The sequence below is a fragment of the Carcharodon carcharias genome, chromosome 2 (assembly GCF_017639515.1).
Source record: "Carcharodon carcharias isolate sCarCar2 chromosome 2, sCarCar2.pri, whole genome shotgun sequence".
NCBI lineage: Eukaryota > Metazoa > Chordata > Chondrichthyes > Lamniformes > Lamnidae > Carcharodon > Carcharodon carcharias.
In genome coordinates, this window is record NC_054468.1 from 199659918 (window position 1) to 199684999 (window position 25082).

The following is a 25082-nucleotide window of genomic DNA, read 5'->3' on the forward strand; positions in this document are numbered from 1 at the left end:
GCAACTTGTGTTCATGCCAGATGTCACATTTCTCAAGTGAACAACATTTTAGTGTGATTAGTGCCTTCTTAAGGAATTATTTGTGCGTGTTGGGTATAAACGTGCCACTGTTGCAGAATTAATGGACATTACAGTGTCTGGCAGTTAATTATTTCACACACAGCCCCAAATGAGTGGCAATATTTAGTCACCAGATATTTTTAGTGTCTGACTGTAATAAAATGCAGTCTCCCCAGAGCTCTATCACTGGCACAGTGATACTCTTATTGTAATTAGCAGTGGTTGAGGAAAATGGTGACTTGTAAGGTTTTGTCTAGCAATCAGGCTGCAGCAGGGACTAAACCTGAAATAAAACAAATCACTCTTCAATTTTTATATGAACATTTTGACCAAGCTATGACAATGGGGTTATCCTAATGGTTTGGCTGAGATTCAGCTTTTCTATTGGAGCATGGTATGTCGTGACCTTAAGGGATAAGAACCATAGTGATAATTACCAGAATAGGGCTGGAAATCCTCTCTTTTAAAAAAATCTCTCAAAGATATAGTATAAACGCTAAGGACTAGGAATTCGGGAACATTACACAGTACATTTCAGTGAGGTAAGAAATCCAATACAATGTTTGAAAATGCAGCTTGTTGACTGGCTGAACGCTGCATGTTTAACCAAGAATATCTCAAGACAGCCTAACACGAAATGGTGTCAACTGATCACTGCTTCAAGAATTAGAATGTTAAATGGTATCTGTATTTGATTGGACGCTGTCTCTATGGAAATGGTAAGTTTAGAGATTCGGGGAGACTGAATGATCTCTTATCAACATACTGGCATAGGGGTTATTTAATGAGGTATCTATCTATCTGCAACTGTACTTCAAACTAATTTACAGTATCTGAATGCTTGAAAATGTTTGAAAGGATGTGACAAGGCAATATATGTATTTTTCTGATTTTGATGGTAATGATAGATTAACCTTTTCCAATTCTTCCCTTACGTTTGCATTGTTATGCTTCTTTAATACATGAACATTGCCATGCAAGTAATCTTTGGTCTATCTTTCCCCAATCTCCATTTATATTTTGAAGGAAACGTATTAGAAGTCCCACACTTGGTACTAGAAGTGTTGCTTGTAAATTGTATTTAACTGGAGACCACCTGCCTACTATACAGTCCATTTAACTTGGACATAATGCAAGCCCTTTTAAAATGTTCAGGAATAAAATGTAATATATATATATCCATAAAATCTTAAATACATTACAGTTGTGTTATTTGGGTTTGTATTGTGTCACAGGGCCTCTTTATAAACAAAGTCTTTCTGCTCATGATTGATTATGCATTTGTATTTCCACATTATAAACATGTGAAATAAATCAAACTGTTGCAAAACGCATATAACCCTATATTGGTTTTGGGTCCTTAGGCTCAATTTTAGGTACACTGCATGTGTAAACTTAACTTGAGAATGTGTATTATACTATGTAGCTCCCTAATGCATTTTAACCAGTCCCAATTATGTATTGCTTTTTCACTTATTATAGTTTGCTAAATATAAAAAAACCAACTCAGATTAGGCTTTATAATTTGACTTCTTTTGTCTATGCAGTTTTTTTTGCAACATTGAAAATTATTCAGGGTTCAGCATCAGAAAAAAATCCACATCTGGCCTTTATTATTGAGAAAAATATCTGCTGCCATCAGCACACAAGTTGCAATTTAACTTGCCTATGAATTATACAAATTTAGCATTACCCTTCCTGATATCTTTGGATACAAGTGGAATTTATAAAAATCTATGGCATACTTTAGCATCAGGCAAGTAACCGTGATGTTAATATATATATAATTTGGATTGCAAAAGCATAAAATATGTAATCCAAAGTATTAGTAGCTTAACTCTGTTTGCAGTTATCTTGGAGACACATGGGAAATCAATAATAAATGTAATTTAAAACATGCTTAAGACAGTTCTAAATTATCGAGTAATTTAGGTTTACTTCTGGATGATGACTCAAGACTGCCACCCATCATCCTCCTGGGTTACTGCACCTAACTCTTAATGTAGCCCAGAAAATAATTTAAAAGTATGCACAGTATGCTTTGATCCAATGACTTTGTGTTTGAGCAAATAACTGAGTAGAATAGATTTGATGATCCATGGTGAGTTAACTAATCTCAGCAGACAGAGGTAGGGGCACTACAATTGTGCTCAGTGTCTCTGGATGAGAGAATTGGGAAGCCAGCCAGGATTGTGACTCCTGATTGCTGTGCAACAGCTCCTCATGGAAGTCCAAGTGTGTGACTTGATTTGATGTCCCTGTGGTCAAAAGGCCTGCTAATGCTCAGATTCAAGGCTCATTTAAGAATAATGGCAGACCTAGAGTAAGGCACTGAAAGATACCCAGTGGACAAAAAAAAAAGAGACACACCTGAGTCAGAAAAACAGAGCAGGAGAAGGAGGCCTGAGGTTAGAAAAGTATACAAAGGGTGGAGTTACCCCATGGAGAGGTTTGTAAAAAAAAGAACAAGGAATTTGAAGGATGGGAAATAAGCGGAAAGCTTATAAGGAAAAGGGTGAGAGGTGTGTAAGTAGGCTTCTGGTGAATTGGAGCAATATAGACTGAAGCTCAGGAAGCCTTATCTGACTTTTCTGTTACATGTAAGGGTCTTTAAAAAAAACAAGAAGTCATTTTGTCAGAAGTGAAGCAATTGGTTTGCTTGGTCACCAGCATGAGAAAAAGTTTCAGAACACTTTGTAATCTATAGAAAAGTTTGAGAGGCATAAAAATTTTACACATAAAACAGAAAGTGCTGGAAATACTCAGCAGGTCTGGCAGCACCTGGGGCGAGAGAAAGAGAATTAACATTTCAAGTTGAATATAACTCTTCATCAGAACAGAAGTGTGTTCTGATGAAGAATCCCATTCAACTCGAAATGTTACTTCTGTTTCTCTCCCCACAGATGCTGCCCGACCTGCTGAGTATTTCCAGCACTTCGTTTTTATTTCCAATTTGCAGCATCTGCAGTATTGTGCTTTTATTACACGAATTGTGATCAGTGTGACTATAACTAAAATGATAAGTATGCTAAGATGTCCAATCATTTCCATAAAAACTAATTATTTTCTTCTGCTCCAAAAAGTCCTCTCTTTCTGAAGGTGCTGACTCTTGCTGAGTGAGGTCTACTTTCACGTGCCTTCCTGCACCTACCACGAAGATGGAGTTGGGGTGGGTGGGGGTGGGCGTCTTGAGGGAGTGGGGAAGAGTTCAGCCTTACCCTAATCTGAAATCAGGAACCACTGAATCAGGAGCAGCAAGTCTGACTAATTTCCCCCCTTCCATAGCCCAATGACAAAACTATAGTGTGTCCACTGTCACCCCAAATGAGATTAGTTAACTCAGTACTGACCAGGGATCAAAGTCGTTATGAATTCTAGGAGTCAGCACCAAAGTGGAAAATGCATTTATCAAATGTGCTAAGGGGGAAGTAAACATATATAGTTTTAATGTTGTCCCTGGAATCTTCAAATTTCATTAATAACCAAAAAATTAGCTAGTCCCCTATTCCTTAAACCCCTGTCACCGTCCTGCATCCATATCCACTGGGAATGACATGAGTTGGCTCTCTTTCTGATGACTGGCAAGTTAGAGATTCATTGTTATTCTGTCAGGTGGAACTCATTCCTCCAACTTTTCTAGTCTAGTGCATCAAGGCACCAAACAAATCAGTACAAAGGCTACAACAAATGTGGACTCCCAATTTCTTCATACAGACACTTTTGTGTGAGCATCAATAACAATTCATTGCTTGAATCTGATCTGCCAAGAAAGTACAAACATCATATGAAGAATTGTAGCTTTAAAACTTGTAGTTGTTCTAAAATCAATAAATGTGACTCATTCAGGATGTACATTCAGTAATCCATCCCTGCAAATTATGACCAAGCTTAATACATTGCAGAGTTTACCTTTGACATGTAGACAGAGTGCCACCATCTGGAGAGATACTGGTATTACATCAAGGACTTTTTAAAAATAAAATCACGTATTTATAATTAATTCCCTTTTCACCATTGAGTGCTTGCACCAATGATTTCTCTAAAAAATGAGCGACAATCAACTAATACAATAATTTTATTGTGAGTTAAAAGGGAACCACCTTCAAACCACAATAAATAGGAAGACCCCCTACACAATTAGAAGTGTTCCAAATTCCCAGATGTAACTGAATAGTTGAAATTCTCTAAAGCTTACTTTGGGAATTTGAACATATATTTTTAATATTTACATAAATTATTCACATTTATCAAAAATGTACATCTGATTCTATGCTATTTTTATCTGTTTCACATTGGCTAATATATCCTGACTGAGTTGTGTTGAGACTTAGATGTTTAGAACATTCAGGAAGGGTCATACACATTCATTTATGTCCTTCACTGCAAATCTTATACTCCTTGTGCACACACACTAAACCAGGTTTCTATCATTGCACAAAGTAGAATTTACATTTTCACACATCCTATACCTCAATTCCTATACAATATAAAGTGTTTTAGACTCATCTCTCTGGCGCTACTCACTATTCCCTGAATGCAGAGAAAGCAGGCAGCCTGTTTCTAACCATTCTCAGTCTGTACAGTTGTGGTCTGGAGTTGCCTGCTCCCTGATTTTAGCCAGGCTGCCCAGAAGTAATTGGCCTTTGCTTTGTACCTCATGCAACATTACATGAGACGGCTATTTGTACCTGGTACTCACTAGCGAAAATTAATTTAGAACAAAAATTGGGCATAGTTTCCTTATGATATTTGTTTTCACCTAAGTTGAGTGCCATTGAGTGTGGCAATACCCTTTGTTATAATAAATGGGAAGTACTCACCACTTTGTGTCCATTTACTGAATAAACATAGGTCAGAAGCAGGAGGTTAAATAGAATACAGAGTCCAATATAAAACCATAGAGAGACCTGTGGTTTCATGCTGTCCGTGCTGGTTGTTTGCTAAAGAAATTGAAACCTAATGTCCTGTTCTCTGAATCTCTCCTCATAACCTTGTAACCTTTTTCTTCTTCAACCATCTATTAAGTTATTCCTTAAGCAATGCAATGATCTCTGTTTCAACCACTCCTAGTCTCTCTATGCTTCTTTAGTGATCCTTCTAAATTAATTTCATCAGCTGCCCAACAGAGGAAGTGGTTTTACTTTATCAAAATACTTTATGGTTCAATAAAAATCTCAATATTTCTCATCTTAGCCTTCAGCTCTCCCAGTGGAAATCACATGTCTTTCAACACAGGCATCATTCTGGTGAATCTGCTTTAGACCCACGCTATGGTTTTTTAAAAATTCGTTCATCTGGGCATCACTGGCTAGGCCAGCACTTATTGACCAAACCTAATTGCCCTTGTTCAGAGGGCATTTAAGAGTCAACCACATTGTTGTGAGTGTGGAGTCACATGTAGGCCAGACCAGGTCTGGTAAGGACAGCAGATTTCCTTCTCAAGCCAACTAGGTTTTTACAACAATCGTCAATGGTTTCATGGTCATCATTAGACTTTTAATTCCAGATTTTTATTGAATTCAAATTCCACCACCTGCCATGGTGGGATTTGAACGTGTGTCCCCAAAGCATTGCCCTAGGTCTCCGGAATACTAGTCCAGTGACCAAAACCTCCTCCATCACCTCTCCATTAATGGGATAACCAAAACTACATACAGTACTCAACTGTGGCCTAACCAGTGCTTTCTTTAAATAAATTTTTAATTAATTTCATTAACCTTTTTAATAGCTTTAACTACCATGCTTACTTCTCAAGCTCTGTTTCTGTTCATCCACATGTTTCAGTATCTTCCAGTTATGTCTATGATCCCATTCCTTTTTTCCTTCCGAAGTGTGTCAGCTCAGATGATCCACATTAAATTGCATCTGCCACTGATCTGCCCTGTCTGCTAATTTATTTCTGTCTTCCTTAAGTCTTTGACAGTCCACCCCACTGTTTGCCAAATTTCCTACTTTTGTTCAGCAGCAAACTTCAAGGTTATGTCCCTTATGCTGAAGTCCAAATCGTCTGCATTGAGAAGAAAAATGGACTCAGGACTGACCCTGGGGTACACTGCATCAAACCATGGTCATTTGGAGCGTGTACTCCAACTCTTTGCCTGCTGTCTATTAAGCAAACTTTTAACTACATTTCTAAATTTCCTCTTGTATTATGCAAGCAGTGAAAAGAATATTTTTAAGTTCTATACAATGTACAGAGCATGGTGGATAAATCAGTTCTGGAGAATCCCCCCTGTTCAAATTTAAAGCAGTCATTGCCAGATTTCATGGAAGATCAAGGAAAGATTTTCATCAATAGTTTGGAAAAGAAGGCAGCTCCTGGTATCTAAAGTGTAACTATAGAGTTGTTGCCACCATGTGGGGAACTTACAGTGGAAACGAAGCAAGGGTTATTTAACAACATTTGGGAAGAAGCCCAAGTACCTGGAGACTGAGGAGAAAATTATAATAACAATCTTCGAAAAAGATAAGTGAATACAGCAATCACAAAGGCATCGGCTTACAGAGTATACCTGGAGAAATATCTATTATGACACTGCAGAGGAGAATGAAAAGATATGCAGGTATTACTGCATGATGAACAAGCTGGTTTTAGATCAGGATGAAGAATGATGGATCAATTGTCTGCAATAAGACAGATTTTGGAGAAATTTATAGGACATAACTTCATGGGTTGGAATCTTCTGCTCTTGCTGGTGGTCACCTTGGAGGTGGGATGGGCATTTACTTAGGCAGGGTGGTGGCATACCTGAAACCTGCCACCTTACAGCCTCCACCAAAATTGAGATCTGGGCAAGAAGGCGCATGGTTGACCTTCCCATCCTGCTGCCTATTGAGGCCCTTAAGTGGCCAATTAATGACCACTTAAGGGCCTCATCCCACCACTGTTGTGATTAACCTAGGCACAAGCTGGCCTGTCACCATACGGTGTACACGACAGGTGAACCTATGTAGGCCGCTTGTCACCTGGGGGGAGCTCTCGATCAAAGGCAATCAGTGCCTGATCAAGGTACTGGATATTGAGAAGGGGGGCCCACTGACAGCCTCCTCCCTGCCTTTGCTTCCAGAACCCCATGTCCCCCTCTCCGTGTGACCCCTCCCCCTGTGAAACCACCCCTAACCTGGAGGGGGGCGGGGGGGCTGTCCTTCCAGCAGCAGCCACCACCTCCCCTGTGGCGCTGCTGAGCACAAGTTCTGCCAGCCTCTGATTGGCCGGCAGCTCTCAATAGGCAGGACTTGCGCCCTTGCTCTTGATTCCAGGGGAAGGCCCACTGTCGGCTTCGTCACTGCCTGATTGATGTGTGACTTGGCAGGCCTTCCTGAAAATTACCACCGCAGGTCTCTCACTGGCTCTACAACAAGTTTCCACATCTGGATTTTAAGCTAGCCTTTGATGGTGTATGATAAGAGAGAGATATGCCATGTCTTGTCTTGCGGATGTATGGTATTCCCAAAAAATGTGTCAGACTGATGGAAAACATCTATAAATCCCTGAGTGCAGTTAGGGTGAATAGTAAACTGATAGGATGGCTTCAATCAACAACTGAGTGAGACACAAATACACACCATCCCCTAATTTATTTAATGTAGTACTAGAAGCAAGAATGGATCATGCATTAAAAGATATTGGAGGAGATTCCTTACGTGGCAAAATTTTAAACAAATGCAGATTTGCTGATAACACTGACCTTATAGCAACACCTAAAACAGATCTGCAGAAACTAATTGATGAGGTGTACATGGAGATTAGAAAATTTGGATTACAGATCACACAAGAGATCATGTTGTTTGGGAAATATCAGGAAGTTCTACGCAGTATAGTTGGAGGGGGTGCTGAACAGGTCTGTATATCTTGGCGGGTTAGCGTCAGAGAATGGGAATCATGAGATGTTAAAGGAAGGATTGGATTTGCTTCTGCCACTTTTGAAAAATTAAACAGGATGTGGAAGGCTGAAACAGTTTTGATAAAAATGAAGAGATTATGAGGTGATAGTTATTATATTATTATATGGCTCTGAGTGCAGGAGCATGAGGAAAATTGACAAGAGAAAGATACTAACAGCAGAGATGGATGATTGAGACGAATACTAGGAGTATCCAGGGTGTAAGGAATCAAAAGTTGTATAATAAGAATATTACAAGAAACAACAGTGATACTACACAAGATGCAAGAAAGGTGACTGATGGTTTAAAAAAAAGGCTTTCATTTATATAGCGCTTTTCATGACCACTGGACATCTCAAAACATTTCACAGCCAATGAAGTATTTTTGAAGTGTAGTCACTGTTATGTGTAGGGATATGCAGCATCCAACTTGCAGAAAGTCAGGTCTCACAGACAAATTTCCGGGGAAGAGAATTCTCTCCCCGTCGGGCAGGCATGGAGCCGATCGCCGCCCACAATCGGCTGCACGCTGCCATTTTATGCGGGCGGGCCAATTAAGCCGGCCAGTAACGCTCAGCACTACCTGTGCGGGTGGGTGGGAGGAGGGAGAGCAGGGGCCTGCGCTCTCTCTGCCTCAGGGAGATTGAATGGATTCTAGAACTTTTCAATAAAAAATAAAGTAAAAATATATTTAAACATGTCCCCTCATGTGACAGTGTCACATGAGCTGGAAAGTATGTGAAGTGTGGAAAATTTATCTCTTATTTATTTCATAAAACCTTCAGGAAACCTCATCCCACCCGTGGATGAAGTTCCCTGAAAAACGTAAAGACCGCTTAGGATTGGATGGGCAGCATTCTAAGCTAGCTTAACTACTTTTTAAATGGCCACAATAAGCTGACAGTCCGGTGGACGCATAACCACCTCTGGGACACGCCCACCGAACTAAATGTCAAAATGATGCGCGATGAAGTTGGGATGCACGCCCAACATCATCACGCATCATTTTACAAAGTCGACGTGTCGGGCCCGCCCCAGCTCACCAACGGCAATATTCTGTCCCGTGGTTTGACATGTCACTGAAACATAACCAGCAACCTATCCAGACCCTGTGGATAAAGACGGTGCACCAAGGTCCCCACATCAAACACAGTCACGTGCTGGCTTCTACCAGGGCTCATTTGTCAAATCCTGTGGCGATGGAGAATTGGCGACAGGGAGAGGGCTGTGAACCTGGCAGTCTCTAGTCAAGACCTGCACACAGGCAACTAATGCTTGAAGGTCGTTGGTCACTTGTCTTGGGTCAGAGGTGTCTTTGGTTAAGAGCCTTGCTGACTGAGCAGTTCTCTTTAGGATACCCTCTGCTCACCCCAAAAAGGGAGGGGGCTACAAAAGATGTTCTAAAAATAGGCTGTCCTACTTTATTCTGGCTGGGGTACCACACCCTGAGTGATCACCACCTTCATGGTCAAAGAAAGTAAACTTTAAATTTTGTAACTTGGAATGTTAGAACTCTCATGGCTAATCTCAAGAGTGACCATCCAGAAAGAAGAACTGCAATCGTATCACATGAGCCACCAAGATTCCAAATTGACATCACTACCCTCAGTGAGACCCGCCTTCCTGGGGAGGGGCAGCTGAAGGAACAAGAAGGGCGATACACCTTCTACTGGAAAGCTAACACTGCCAGCAGTGGCTTGTCTTGAAACTAACATTTTTTTCATTATATTATTGTGGTTTATTGTAAAGTAGGTTTATGGGTGCAGGTGTGGATGGGTCTGCCTGTATAATTTAATTGCATTAGAGTCAGATAGAGTGCAGACTTGGAATTATCAAAATAAGTTATATAAAAGTTATTTGAAATACTGAGTAAACATAAATAAGGTCCAAGCATGTAGGGTGTGAAATAAATTTGCATTTTTAAATGTGAAGGGGTTGTTTGGGTTTCAAAGGGATGATATGATGTTTACAACTAACAAGATAAGTAAAGTCAAGCAGTGTGTTTATTTTTCCCAAAGGTACTGATCATATTGGCAATATGAAAGATTTTTATATTATGGGAAAAATAAATTTCCAAAGACCTTTAGAACAGTGGAATTTACAGATTAAAGAGAGAGAAACATATATAAAGAGGAATGGAAGGCTATGTTGGGGGCCATGTAAGATCTAAGAGAGCCATTTAAAACAGCCTTGGGGAAGCCTCCAGCCATTTTAGCAGAAGTCCATTGTGTCCAGTAACCAAAGGTGGAGGAAAGCCTTGGGAATTCCACTGTCAGGTGGATGCTGTGGCAAACTTGCTGGCTTGGTTTTTTTAATTTAAAATCTATTTTGGACTGTTGCCTTTAAGGAGCGAGTGGGGGAGGGGGGGTGTACTTGAGAGTCAGGTTAATTAGGAATTTTGGGATTTGTAACAGTATTGAGTAACTGTAATCTTATGCATGTGCTTGAAATCTTTTCTTTTGTTAATAAATGTTTTAATTTGGTTTTTAAAATCTCTAAAGGCGTTAGTGGAGTCATTACTTCTGAATTCAGTGCACAGGTCTTCTTGTAATAAATACAAATTGCAAAACCATAGTGATAACGTGCCCAAGTTTCCCTTGTGGATTTTGTTCACCTGGCACATATCATCTGCAACATCATAACAAAACTGAGGGCTCTTTGCGGGATATTTGAAATTCCTTGATTGGTTTGGAGTTGGTGAATCTTGAGGCTACGAGTACTAGAAGAACATTAAACTCAGGAATTGGTGTGAAAGATTTTAACATGGTGAGACTGCAAAAATGGTTTTATCCACAGCTAAGACTTTTCCTGGAGCAGAAGATATAACTCTGATTGGTTTACAAAAAGTATCTAAGGGTAAGTTAGCAGAATTGGCAGATATGTTGTGGTTGAGGTTAACTGTAGGGGCAAAGAAAGCAGACATAATTGAAGTCATAGCACAGCATTTGAAATTGAAAGGGATACATGAAACTAGTGAGTCACAGCTGGAAGTAGTGAGACTTCAGTTACAAATGAAGAAGACTGAACATAAACAAGCAATGGAAATGAAAAAAAAAACTGGAATTAGAGACAAAGGAAAAGGAAAGAGAAAGGCATTTCAAAGGGAGCAAGCGGAAAGGCAGGAGAGAGAAAGAAAACAGGAAAGGGAATTGGCACTGGAGAAAATAGCAAAGGAGGAAAGAGAGGAGGAGAGGGAGAGAGGTTGGTAGGTAGAGCTCATGGGGTTTATTCTTTACTTTTGGAAGAAGTATCGCTGGATTGTGATGCAGTAAAAAAGGCTATTTTGAGTGCATGTGAATTGATTCCTGAGATGTACATGCAGAAATTTAGGAATATAAGGAAGCAGCCTGGTCAAACTTATATTGAGTTTGTGAGAGTAAAACAAAGTAATTTTGACCAGTAGAGTTCAAAGGTAGAGACAACATGTGCAGCTCTTAGAGAAATTCTTTTGGAAGAATGTAAAGATTCAATTCCTTCAGTAGTGAGAACTCATGTGGAAAAACAGAGGGTTAAAACGGCAAGGCAAGCAGCAGATGATTGTGTTAGTTCATAGATCTAGACCTTTTTGTTGTCACCCTTTTAAATCCAAGAAGGATAGTAAATGGGAAGATGAAAGGAAGGTAGGTAGTCAGGGAAGAGAAGGAGCAATTGGAAATTCTCAGGAAGTTTTTCTCAGACCAAAAAGGAAGGTGCTAAAGGTAGAAGTGACACTTGAAAACTGAGGTGTTTTCATTGTAATGAGGTGGGCACACAAGGTCAATATGTTGCTGGTTACAGGGAAAATCTGTTACAGTAGTGGGAATGCAGAAAAGTTCTGGAAATAAAAGTACTGTAGGTTCTGAGATCCAGACACAGGAAAAAAAACAGTGGTTTGTGTACAGGTGAAGTAGGAAGAATCAGTGATAGGTAAAGAAGTGGGAATGTGTTCACAATTTACCCAAGGGATTTCTGAAGGGCAGGTTTCAGAAATGTTTAAATATATTGTATGTGAAGGGAAAGTCTTTCCATATGTACAGGGCAGAGCATGCAAAGATATTAAAGCTTTAAGGGATACAGAGGCTAGTCAATCCTTAATGTTATGGGTTAGTGATGTGTGTTGTTCAGAGGGAGTGCTGCAGGAAAAATGATAATATGTGGGATTTATGGAGATGCTAAACCTATTCCATTGTGGAAGGTAAATTTAAAGAGTAAATGTCAAACAGGTGAGATGATTGTTCGAGAAGTGGAAAAATTGCCCATTGCAGGCATCCAATTTATTTTAGGTAATGACACAGCTGGGTCGCAGATGTTGGTGATGCCTACTGTGGTTGAGCAGCCTGTACAGGTGCATTCAACAGAGGTGTGGCAGAAAGAACATCCTGGATTGTTTCCAGATTGTGTCATAACAAGATTGTAAACTCAGAGGTTAACTCAGGAAGAGGATGAATTTAAAAGGCAGGGAAAAGCTGCTGATATTCAATTAGCTGATACTATCTTTGATAAGATTGTTCAGGGAGAGAGAATGGAGGAATGAAGTTGAGGAATGAACAACGATCTTGTTACGACACAATCTGGAAACAATCCAGGATGTTCGTTCTGCCACACTTCTGTTGAATGCACCTTTACAGGCTGCTCAACCACAGTAGGCATCACCAACATCTGCGACCCAGCTGTGTCACTACCTAAAATAAATTGAATGCCTGCAATGGGCAATTTTTCCACTTCTCGAACAATCACCTCACCTGTTTTACATTTACTCTTTAAATTTACCTTCCACAATGAAATAGGTTTAGCTCAAGGAAATTGGTAGAGTTACAGCAGAAGGATCCTTGAATAAAGCAGTTATATCAGACAGCTTACTCGGAAACAGAGGCAGAATGTATTCAGAATGTTATTACCTTAAAGGTAATGTGCTAATGAGGAAATGGAGACTATCTCATGTTTCAGTAGATGAATGGTAGCACATCAGATAGTTATACCATCTGGATACAGAAAAAAGATATTGACAGTAGCTCATGAAATTCCAATAGGGGGACATTTAGGAATTAGGAAGACTCAGATGAAAATACAAAAACATTTCTATTGACCTGGATTGCATAAGGATGTTGTCACATTCTGTAGAACATATCACACATGTCAAGTGACAGGGAAACCTCAAGAAGTGTTTCAACCAGCATCTTTAATTCTGATTCTAGCATTTGAGGAACCCTTTACTAGAATCCTGTTTTTAATTGTGTAGGGCCCCTCCCTAAGACTAAAAGTGGAAATCAATACTTGCTGACAATAGTGGATGTGTCTACAAGGTTTCCGGAACAATACCATTGCGAAATATTGCAGCAAATTGTGAAAGAGTTGACTAAATGATTTACAAGATATGGATTGCCAGAAAAAATACAATTGGATCAGAGTTCAAATTTCAAGTCACAGCTGTTTAAGGAAGTAATGAACAGCTTGGGGATAAAACGGCTTAAGTCAACCGCTTAGCATCCTGAATCACAAGGTGCTTTAGAGAGATGCCACAGGATTGGGATGGGGAATTCCATTCTTGTTATCTGCTATTAGGGATGCTCCTAATGTACCAACTGGATTTAGTCCTTTTGAATTAGTCTATGGTCATGAGGTAAGGGGACCACTAAAGTTGATTCAGCAGAAATTAGTGGATCAAAATTCAGAAACTACTCTCCTGGATTATGTGACAAACTTCAGAGAAAAATTGAACAGAGTATGTGAGTTAGCTAAGGAACATTTAAAGATATAGCGAGCAATGAAGATGAAAGCAGTTAAGAGAGCCACAGCTCGTAATTTTGTTGCTGGGGGTAGTGTGTTAATTTTATTACCAGTATCGGGTGAGCCATTAAAGGCAAGATTTAGTTGGCCTTACAGGATTGAAAAAGAAACTGAGTGAAATAAATTATTTAATAAATACTTCAGATAGAAGAAGCAAAGGGTATGTCATGTAAACATGCTTAAAAAATACTTTGACAGGGAAGGTGACCAAAAGGAGGTATTAGTGGGGGTAGATAAAGAGAAAGAGATAGAAATGAGAGATTCTGAAATTGATTTTCCTCTAGTCAAATTGGATAATGAGGGGGTACTTAAAAATTTTAATGTAATATTGAGTTACCTTCCATACAAGTGTCAAAGTGATTTGGAGAAGCTATTGCAGTCACACAAAGCTACTTGTAGGAATAAGCTAGGGAGGACAAATTTAGTTACACATGATATAAATGTGGGTGATTCCGTTTCAATAAGGCAACATCCTTATAGATTAAATCCAGCAAAATGATCACAAGTACAGAAAGAAATTGAATTCATGCTTCAAAATAGCATAATTGAGTCTAGTTGCTGTAACTGGAGTTTGCCAATTGTGATGGTACCGAAACCAGATGCAACACAATTATTGAAAAGATTATCAGAAGGTGAATGCAGTGGAAAAAAGCAGATTCATATCCTATTGGTTAGAAGACTGCATTGAGAAAATGGGACAATCAATGTTTATCACAAAGATTGACTTGCTGAGAGGATATTGACAAGTACAGTTATCGGAGAGGATAAATGAGATATCAGCTTTTGTGACACCAGATGGACTATATCAATTTGGTACGAAAAATTCACCAGCAACATTCCAAAGATTGACAAACAAAGTAATTGCAGGGATGAGCAATTGTGCTGTTTATATTTGCGACTTGATAGTTTTCAGTCAAATGTGAGAAGAGCATTTACAACATCTGAAACAACTGCTCGATTAACTGTAAGAAGCTAATTTGGTGGTGACCTTGGCTAAGACTGAGGGCGGAATTTTCCAAGCCTGCTGGTGGCGGGTGTGATAGGTGGTGCGTGCGAAAAGTATGGCAGGACCAACTTCATGATGGCATGAAGGCAGGTCGCGATCTCCTGCTCAGCCTGCCGATGGCGAGCCGCGTTTTCTTCCATTGGTCGGCGGGAGACTAATTGTAATACGTTAGCATATAATTAAAAGTCCTTCCCACCAGGGTCTTGGAACCCCACCGTATTGACTGTTCACGTTGGCGGGAAAACATGCCAATGTGTTTCACAACAGCATGCAGGCGACGTGCACTTGATGGCCGTCACATTGGGAGAACTGAGGTGATTGAGCAGCAGCGTTCACCACAGCTCGCTCGTTGTTTACAGGCCTCAGGGGTGCCAGAGGAGCGGGGCAAACTGATGCCCGGCCCTGCAGACGACCACAGAGGGGTGGGGGGTGTCTGGGGGCAAGTGCTGGCCATCCTCGGAGGCGACTGCTGAGGGGTGGAGGGGTGGCTGGGAGCGCAAGTGCCGGCCAGCCTCGGGGGTGAATGCTCGTTGTATCCTGTGCACAGGCAATCAAGGTAGGGGGTGGGGTAAGCGAGGGAGTTGGGCCACGCATTAGGGACATCTGTATAAACTGATCATGCCTCTGCAACTAAGACAGATCAGGCACAGCCACAGTGATACGATTGGGGTCAGGCTCCAACCCATCCGCCCATGCAATCATTGTGGAAGCACCAAAGGGCCACCAAGCGCTCCATACCTTATCCCGCCTCAACCCCCCACCCGCCCGTCACAGACTTCGAGTCCGCCACCACTTTATTGAACCACAGAGCAGTTGGACTGCACACATTGTACAATCTCCTCATCAATGCTGGCTATGTAGTAGTCACTGCTGGAGGCGCTCATGATAACCATGTCTCTCTCTTTTTGATGCTGCAGGAGGACCACGTCAGGATCATGGATCCTGGTGACCTAGCTGTATGCCTGATGGCCTACAGAGATTGTAGAAGATGGAGGAGAGAGTGACTGAGGCACCTGGCCGTGCAAAGGCAGGAGCAGCAACCTCATGAAGAAGGGGCAGCAGGGGCTCCCACACACACTGCCCAGGAGCAACAGCGGGCCGTGGCTGGTTGGCACCTAGCAACACCCAGAGTCTCACATGGCTAGGGACCTGATGGACTCATTACTTCTGAATTCAGTGCACAGATCTTCTCGTAATAAATACAAATTGCAAAACCATGGTGATACCATGGCGAAGTTTTGCTTGTAGATTTGGTCCACTTGGCACACGTTATCTGCCACATCATAACAGACCCTCCTCCCCACAGAGTTGGTTTTGCCATCTGGAATATGATCTTGGATGCATTACCAGAACTCCCCAATTGTATAAATGTAAGACTCATGATACTTCACCTACAACTCAGCTGTAACCAATATGCCACCATCAACCATGGACTCCATTGAAGATGTTAAAGTTCTATTCTGACATTGATGGAGTCCTCACTGCCATCCCAAAAGAGGCAAAGATTGTACTTCTGGGGGATTTCAGGATTAGCTGTGACTCTGATGTCTGGAATGGAAATGATGGGAAAAATGGGGTGAGAAAAGCCAATACAAATAGTGTCTTCCCGCTCACAAAGTGTGCTCAGCATGGCTTCATTATAACAAATACCCTCTTCTGCCAGAAGGAAAATTACAAAACCTCATGGAGGGATCCTAGATGAAAGAACTGGCACTTCTTGGATTATATCATTGTTGGAGTCAAATATCTAAGTGATGTTTGGGGTACTGATGCCTGCTAGAAGGATCATTGACTTGTTCAATTGGTGATGAACATCCACCCAGCATAAAAACATCCACCCAGCAAGACCCAAATGTTGAAGAGGAAGAAGATCAATGTCTCAGCCCCAAAGTAGCCCAACTGAAGAGTGGAGTTCCAAGTGCAGCTTATGACCAATCCGGAAAATCTTTACTCATCCAACTCAATTTCAGAACAGTGGGATCAAATAAAGTCAACTCTACCAGACTCCTGTGTCCACACCATTGAGTTCAAATATCATTGTCCCAAAGGCTGGTTCGACAAAAATAATGCTTAACCATGCTAACTCATGAAACAAAAGTGAGCAGTCTGCATTGCCTGGCAAAACAGCCCAATGTCACAAGTCAACATTCCAACGGCTCAAAGCTGACACCCAAAGACAAATCTGGAAAATAAAGGATGTGTGGTGGGAAGAGAAAACCTGGGAGATCCAACAATATGCTGATCATCATGATATGTGAAGCTTTTTTGAAGCCACCAGGGCCATGTCTGGACCAAGGTCAAATGGACAAAATCCCCTTTGCTCATAAGATGGTGTTTCTCTTCTTAAGGATGACAATGCGATCCGTCAATGTTGGAAAGAACATTTTCAAGAAACCTTCAACCATGAATTCTTAGTGACAGCTGATACTCTCCAGGCTGTCCCCCAGCACCCTGTGGTAGAATCCACTATTGAACCACTATTGATGGGAGAGCTGCAACAAGCAATCACATGGAAGAAAAATAACTAAGCTTGCAGCCCCGATGGTATTCCAGCTGAGATCTTCAAAGCTGGTGGGCTTTTTGCTCACAGCAAGACTGCATGCACTCATTCTACGGATTTCAGAAGAGAAAGTACTTCTACCCCGACCCTGACTTCAGGAATGTGACAGTCATAACTGGCTTCAAGAAGGGAGATAATTCATGCTATGGGAAGTATTGAAGTATTTCCCTCTTGTCCATAAGCTGGGAAGAAACTGAAATGCATTCTCCTGAATCGTCTACTTCCAATGGTTGAGGAAATCCTCCGAGACACAGTGTGGCTTTAGACTTTCCAGAGGAACCTCTGACATAATCTTTGTTGCCAGACAAATCCAAGGAAAATGTTGAGAACAACATCAGAGCCCATCATTGCATTCATCAACCTGATGAAAGCATTTGACTCAGTAAATCATGAGGCTCTGTGGTTTGTGCTCCAGAGATTTGGATGTCCAAGAAACTTCATCACAATCCTACAACTGCGTCATTCACATTGTTAAACAGCTAGGGATATAAGCTCTATTCTTAATAAGAACTCATTAAAATTGTCATTTTGAAAACTGCTCATTTAGACACAAATATTTAATCATCAGAAATGCTGATAAGAAAGGAAACTGAAATCTTTATTATGAGCTGGGATATATCAGTCAACACTGCCATTTCCAAAACTCAGCTTTTTATCTTACTGCAGCTGTCTAGGAGATCTGAAGTAGATGCCTTCAAAATCCAGACCGGGGTCAAGCAAGGCTGTGCGATAGCCCCCATATTATTTACTATGACTATTCCCCTCAAAGATCAACTACCTTCTGTTGTCAGTATTAAATACTGCATAGATGGAAAACTCTTTAGCCTCAGGCACTTCCATTCCAAAACTAAACTGACCACCAGAGACATATATGATCTACAGTTTGCAGATGACTGCAGTGTCATTGCCCGCTCTGCAACAGATTTGCAAGGTCCTCCTAATCTCTTCAATTCTGCACATAAGAGACTCAGCCAGTCCTTGAATTTTGCCAAAACAAAATTCATATATCAGCCTATACCTAGTCAGTCAAATATTCCACCTCCCATATATGTTAAAGGAGAGACTCTGGAATATGTTGAGCACTTCCCATACCTTGGCAGCCAACTCTCTCAAAAGGCCATCATCGTCGAGGTGCTTGGACCAAATTTAAATGAAGTTTGACTGCTGTATCATTACAAATGTATGGCTACAATAATTGAAGATGAGAATCCCTCCTTTCCTTATGTACCTTTGTTAAAAGAGTCAAATTACAAGATTTAAAAATAAAGCTTGATTCAAGCAACTTCCTCAAAAATAAAACAGCAGTCCTAAAGATTCTTCATTTTGGGATTAGTTTTTAGATTTTTGCCCAGCAAATTACATTTTTTTGATCAAACCGATTTTTTAATCAAACCTGTTATTGTCCTGTTACCTGACCAAAATATGAGGATGATTAATCTAAAGTATCATTGATCAATTGTAATATTTTGGCTCGTTGATGTTGTGTTCTGCTAATCTGATCCTTTTCTCAAAGAACATGATGACTTATTCATAATGTATTTTTTAAAATCTTCTATAGGATCATTGAGTTAAAATGTGCAGATTTTCTCTTCCCTCTGAGAATGACGGTTGTCAAGAATCAACGGGTAAGAGCACAACTCAAGTTCTGCTTCACGCACATTGTTAAAGAGCTAGCAATATAAGGTCTATTAACGGAAATCATTAAAATTGTCATTTTGAAAACCACTCGTTTAGACACAAATATTTTATCATCAGAAGTGTTGATAAGAAAGGAAACTGAAATCTTTATTGTGAGCTGGAATATATCAGTCAGTACAGCTATTACACAATTTAATGCTATTTTAACATTTAAACTGCAATTAGGTACAAAATATTATTCAGTGATTGAAATAAAGAATATATTACAAATGAGTCATCATGTTCTTAAAAAATAAAATCAAATTAGTAGGGTCCAACATGAGTTAAATAGATCATTATAACAAATTGCGGGTTTTTTGTAGAATATTTAGCCTCTTTGGTTTTTAGCCTAATGCATCCATAGATATTGAAGACTATTTGGTGCTGAAGATTTAATGGATTATGTGATATAATTCAAGTGAACCAATGTGATTACATGCAAAGTAACTTCCCAATCTCAGTCCTGTCATTTAGAACAGATGCCACATTGATAGAGAAGGAAAGAACACTCTGGAAAATCTGGCACATTTTTAAACCATTGAAAGGATTTTTTTTTCGGTTTTTCTTAATCAACAATAATTTGCAATTTTAAGCATCTTTAGTGTAAAAAAAATGACCTATGGCACCTCAAAGGGTCATTGGAAAAACTGGACACCAAGCCAAAATAGCGGATATAGAAAGGCCCAACAAAGCATTCTGTCAGCTGAGTGGGGTAAAAGGGATAGGCATTAGGTTCGTGAAGATAGTCCCCAGCAAGGCCATTGGAATTATTCGGGGAGGATTGAAGCCTGACATGGCAGAGTGGGAACACAAAGGAGGTAGTGATGGGTTGGGGTATGAGTTGGTGGGTGGGAGCTGGAAAACTACATGAGGGGCGGAGAAATGAAAAGTGGCATGGCTCACTAACAGGAAAGGAACAAGAGGGGTCTGTAAGCAGTTCTCCAGGAAGGTATATTGAGTGCACTGTTGCTCCCCCCAGCAATGTGACAATTTAAAGCTACCTGACAACTCACCTTTTTGTGAAAATGAGATTGGTCATATAGGGCCAGATTTTCACAGAGTTGTGGAAATTCCATGGATGTTTAAAAATGGTGGATGGGACTTGGATTCAGAAGTCCTGTCTCCATTTCCGAGAGATCCAATTTTCGCCAGAAGGGGAAAGGGGAAAACAGACAGGATACCCAAACTCAGCTGGGTCATTTGAATTCAGTGGTGAGTTCAAGCATGCCCAATTTTCACTGTAGCAAGGGCTTTATCCCGCAGTGTGAAAGTCATGAATTTATGGAGGAAACATAAATGTTCATGAAGGGCGAATAAGATATGTAGAACTGCCAAATTATTTAAATCCCAACCTTTAAAAAATAAATAACCAGCCTGTCAGAGTCAGTGAGAGTTGAAAAAATTCAAGCTGTCAAGATATTTAAATCACCACCCATTTAAATATTTGAATAAAAAGTCTGTCTGTGTCAGTGATAGTTGAAAAAACATAGTTCTGGCAGATACAATAACCGTTTGTTGACATTACCCCTAAGGCCTATCATTATTTCATTATTAATGACTGGCTGCTTTCCACAACCTACAATTATCCTAACAATGGTTCGGGGGTGGGGTGGTTGGGGGGAGGTGGTTTGTAAGTTCAGTTTGATTGACAACTCATAGAAGTTATTAAAAGATTAGTTGTCTTTGATGTGGGTTATGAATACAAATCAGTTTTGATAAGGGATTAAGTACTTGAGGGGTTTTAAAGTTTTGAATAGACCTTCATGATTGGGAGTGATTTTTTTTTTGTAAATGCTATAATAGATATTTAGATCGTTATTTTATTTTATCTCAACATGGCTACTGAGGTCTGCCCAAGATGGAAACTGGGTGAATATATGGGGAAAGGCTGGTGGATGGGAAGCATAGTTTGGCATGGAGGCTAGAAGGAGCCATGGGGCAGAATTTTTCGGCCCTGTTTTGGCAGGGACGGGGCCGTAAAATGTGGCGAGCCGTTATAATCCCCATTGACTTCAGCAGGAACGTAAAATCCCGCTGCTGTAAAATTCTGCCCATGGAATCTGGGTGTGGGGCATGAGTTGGTACTGAGGCTATAAATGGCCATGGGTGTCAGTGGTGAGGCATTAGTTGGCATAGATGGGGATAGGGAATGGGTGGGGGGGGGTGATGGGTGAAGTCCCAGAGAACTGAGGCGGGCCTTTTAAACAGCTTGCCTTGGCACTCAGAAGCCCATGTGTCTGCATCCGATCTGCATTCGGGGTGGTGGGCCTGACTCCATCCTGCACCCCCTGCCCCCACCCACCCCAGCCCACCCTGGAGTGAAATGCCCTTGGCGGCATTTTTCCCAAGGCAGGTGTGCCGAGCCGGGAAATTTCCTGACTTGAGCTACCCACCTTGGGAGCAAAACTCCAGCCCGTAGTGACTGGTGCAGCATAAAGTCATCATAAACCCATGGTCCTGCCAACAAAGCTCGACTTGCAAAAACGAGTTACATTAACTGGAAAATCATTGAAACTGTCAACCTCAGATTCATCTGCTCTGGTATCTAATATCTGGTTCATAAATGTAGAAGTAACCATTTTAATGTGGTGTAACGGTCAAGCAAAAAATATTTAACGAAAGTACTTTTGTCCACATGTCCCTGACTTAATAAGACCTTTAGATGTTTTTCCATCTTTGGATATCCTGCTAATTTTGAATTTCTCCTCAAAGATGACGTATGTCTATTTGGATAGGGAAAAGGAGTGAATTTTATCATCAGGATATAGTAAGGCGTAACAGTCAGCATGCAAAATTTTCATTTGGGCAGAAATCTTCAGATCCTCCCACCCTGACTGCAGCACATCTCCATTGGCTAAAAATTTAATCCATCCCCAACATGCTCCAACCCTGGGAGGTGAGATCCCTGATCGTCATCAGTCTGCAGGCAAAGATTAGTTTCTGATCATCTTGCAGGATTTAATCTTACTGACGTAATCTATCACTCATTATCATCTCAAAAGATGCCTTAAGTACTAATCATTAATAAATTCATGACATTTATTGTTATAGATTTAAAGTTATTAAACAGCTATATAACTTTTGTGTCACAAGAACTATTGAGTTTCTCTGATTGGCAAGTGCATCTTGCTGAAATTCTCTCCAAACTGACAACACAATCTTTTCCAGACCTTTGCATTAATTTACAGCACACAAACTCATCTTTAGCCAAATTGCAGAAACCCACCATTTTAATTTAAGTCTATTAATATTTTTGAAAGTGAGGCAATTAACCATATTTTCTCAAAACAGTAAAACAGAGCTCTAATATACAGGTTAGTAGGTGATTTCAAAAGCCAGTTATCCTAAGCAAGTTATTCCTTTTTAACAAAGGTGTTTTTAAGGCAGAGTGGTTGGAATAGTGAGGTCTTAAGCCCAGATAAGTTATCTGTATTGACATTTACAAGAAAAATACATTGACGCTATCTTTGTCAGGCCCAGTGTCTTATTCAAGTGGCACCTGAAAAGCATTGACAGGCAATGCTTGCTAATGTCAGATGGGATGATTTCCCTGAAGTGCATTGACTTCCTAGCAATGGTGTCAACAAGTTATTTTTTCAGTCCTTTTGCAATTTTTTTAAAAGCCAGCCCCTGCAATATTTTTTGGTAAAACATGCCCCTTTGAACTTGACAGTTGTTACTCTACTCTGTTACCCTTCCAGTCTTCTCCACAGACTGCTTTTGCCTGGTATACCACCTACTGGCTGGTTCTTTCTAGACTTTCCAGATGATGTTTCCCCCACCCACAACCAAGGAAGACACTAAATAAAGAATAAAGTTCAAGGTTGTTTTTAGACTAAAGTATTTTAGTAACTTTCCACCCCACCCCCTTCCCCAACTCTTGTTTGCCATATTTGCCTTCCTACATACTTGTGTGGGATGACTGAGCTTCTGATCTACTCAAAAGGAAAAATAAAGGTACATCTCAATGATGTACCTTTCAGTCATCCCCATTTTGGTCATTGCTTTAAAATTGTCCATAGTTAAACCGAATTGAATCGGCACTGGGACCATATGGAAGTTCTTCATCTCGCGTGAAAATTATTGTAACCTTGGTCTATTTAGCATGATTAGGAAGGCAGTTATAGAGCAACATTTTGTATTGCTACAAGTGGGTTAGGCAGACAAACTGGTGTTAGTTTGGATTTTTTGTTACGTCAGAGTTTCAGTTCTGCACTGGCTGTAGTACACCTCAATCAGTGTTCAGCTAACTCTCTGATTTTTAAATTTCAAAAGGGCTCATAACAAGAAACGTTACACTGAGTAGTCAGCAGAATTGTGTACATAAGATTAAGTTCATTCTGCTCTCCCTGTAATTAGATTGTTAGAAATAAAACTGGGCAGTGTAATTCAGTGTTGGCCCCTCACACTCTTCTCAAAGCAGTTTTTGGTGCATCAAGCACTGTCCTTGACTCAGTAAGCACAGGGTTGCACATTATGAATTAGAAGAATAAAGGCAGAGGGACAGTGATAGAAGAATGGAGCTAAAAGATTTGAAATAAATCAAGTGTGATCAACACACATTGGAAAGGAAAAATAAAGTTGGAGGAATAAAGACAAAATGAACAAAAAAAACTAAATATATTTTCCATATCCTCTTTCAAACAGTGGGGCAAGCTATGTGAATTTGATATTTAGATTCTTGATGCACCCATCCTGTGATTTTGCAACATCCTGTTGTGTGGGAAATAGAATATAATTGTGGTTGTTTCTTTTCTGGGTTACAAACTATTTTACAGTTCTTTTCATAAATTTTATAGATCGCACTACGAGAGAATGCCTTCCTTTTAAACTTGGGTTTGGTCTGAAAAATGTGTGGGATGTGTCAAAAGCATCTGACGTTCCAACAAAATTATTCGAGGGAAGGTTTATAGTCACAGGTGCCACCCTACTTAAACAGCATCAGATAAACACCTTCAATCCTGGTTTTGTTTGGTGAAACCATACATTTTGTCTAGTATTGAGTGATTCTGAAGTTATAGCTTAGACCCTTGTGATGTTTTTCTCTAGATATGGCTGTCAAATTTTTGCAATGTTAAGAAACACCAAGTATAAATTAAAAATTACATTTCAATTTTATTTGGTTCAAATATTACTTAGAACACTTGAATGAACAATGATCCATACTTTTCCCTTGTCCTAGTTATAATTTGTAATTCTGGATTACAGGTGTGTGCATATACCATTACTTAAGCGATGAACAAAAGTTCACTTTTGCTGCCAAAATAATCCAGTGTTCAACAGTGAAAGGAGGAAATAGCTGTCATGTAATTACTGTTGGCACAAAAATCTTCATGTGGTAAGATACACAAATTTATGGGATACAGTTTTTTCAAGTCACAACAAGCCTCTCTTTGTCATGAGTTTGCTTCAGCTGATCTGTTTTTCCTCATTTTCTGGCCAAGTCAAATAATGAGATCATTCCATTTCAGAAATGTTCTGCAATAACAGCACCCATTCCAAACAGCCTCAGTAGCTGGGATATATTCAAAAGCCTCACTTTTTGAATGCTTAGCCTTGTGTGGTCTGCTGTTCTAGAAAATTCTGGTGCAGGAGGTAGGCCCTTTAAGAGCCAGGCTACATGCTGGGCTTGGTTGGCAGCCATCATTGTTAACCGGTGGAGTTCCAATTCATTGTCTGCAACTGCATGTGACTGGGAAATGAGGGCCGAGAGATGCTTCCGGAGTAGATTGGCAAAAGTAATCTTCTCTGCCCAAAGGTTAAATTCGCCTTTATCAAAAAGCATGTCATATTCCCCCTAAAATAAAAAAAATACATTTAGTCTACAAGGGAAACATAATCTTAAATTTCTCCAGAAGAAATATGGAGCTAAATCTAAAACACATTTTTCTTTATTAATTTATTCATTCATGGGATGTAAGTGTCACAGGCAAGTCCAGCTTTTATCCACATCACTAACTACCCTTAAGAAGGTGCTGGTGAGCCACCTTCTTGAATCACTGTAGTCAATGTGGCAAAGGTACTCCCACAGTGCTGTAGGGTAAGGAGTTCCAAGATTCTGACCCAACAATGGTGATAAATCTTTATAATCCTGATGATAAATCCTTTCTGATAAATCGTTATACTAGA

The 25082-nt window shown here is 40.2% G+C and overlaps 1 protein-coding gene and 1 long non-coding RNA gene across 4 annotated transcripts in view; one reads left to right on the plus strand and one right to left on the minus strand.

The window, feature by feature from the left end:
* The first annotated feature begins 94 nt into the window (after positions 1 to 94).
* Positions 95 to 18575, plus strand: LOC121292417. The gene is made up of 2 exons (XR_005946264.1): positions 95 to 602; positions 15634 to 18575. It is a non-coding gene; the product is annotated as an uncharacterized LOC121292417 (long non-coding RNA).
* A 5477-nt stretch (positions 18576 to 24052) lies between these two features.
* The window catches only part of thada (THADA armadillo repeat containing), a 423367-nt gene continuing 422337 nt past the window's right edge, over positions 24053 to 25082 (minus strand). For all 3 annotated transcript variants that reach the window (XM_041182915.1, XM_041182914.1, XM_041182913.1), the window contains one exon: positions 24053 to 24750. In XM_041182915.1, coding sequence (XP_041038849.1) covers positions 24421 to 24750 — 330 coding nt within the window. In that variant the 3' untranslated portion in view covers positions 24053 to 24420. The remainder of the gene's footprint in view (positions 24751 to 25082) is intronic.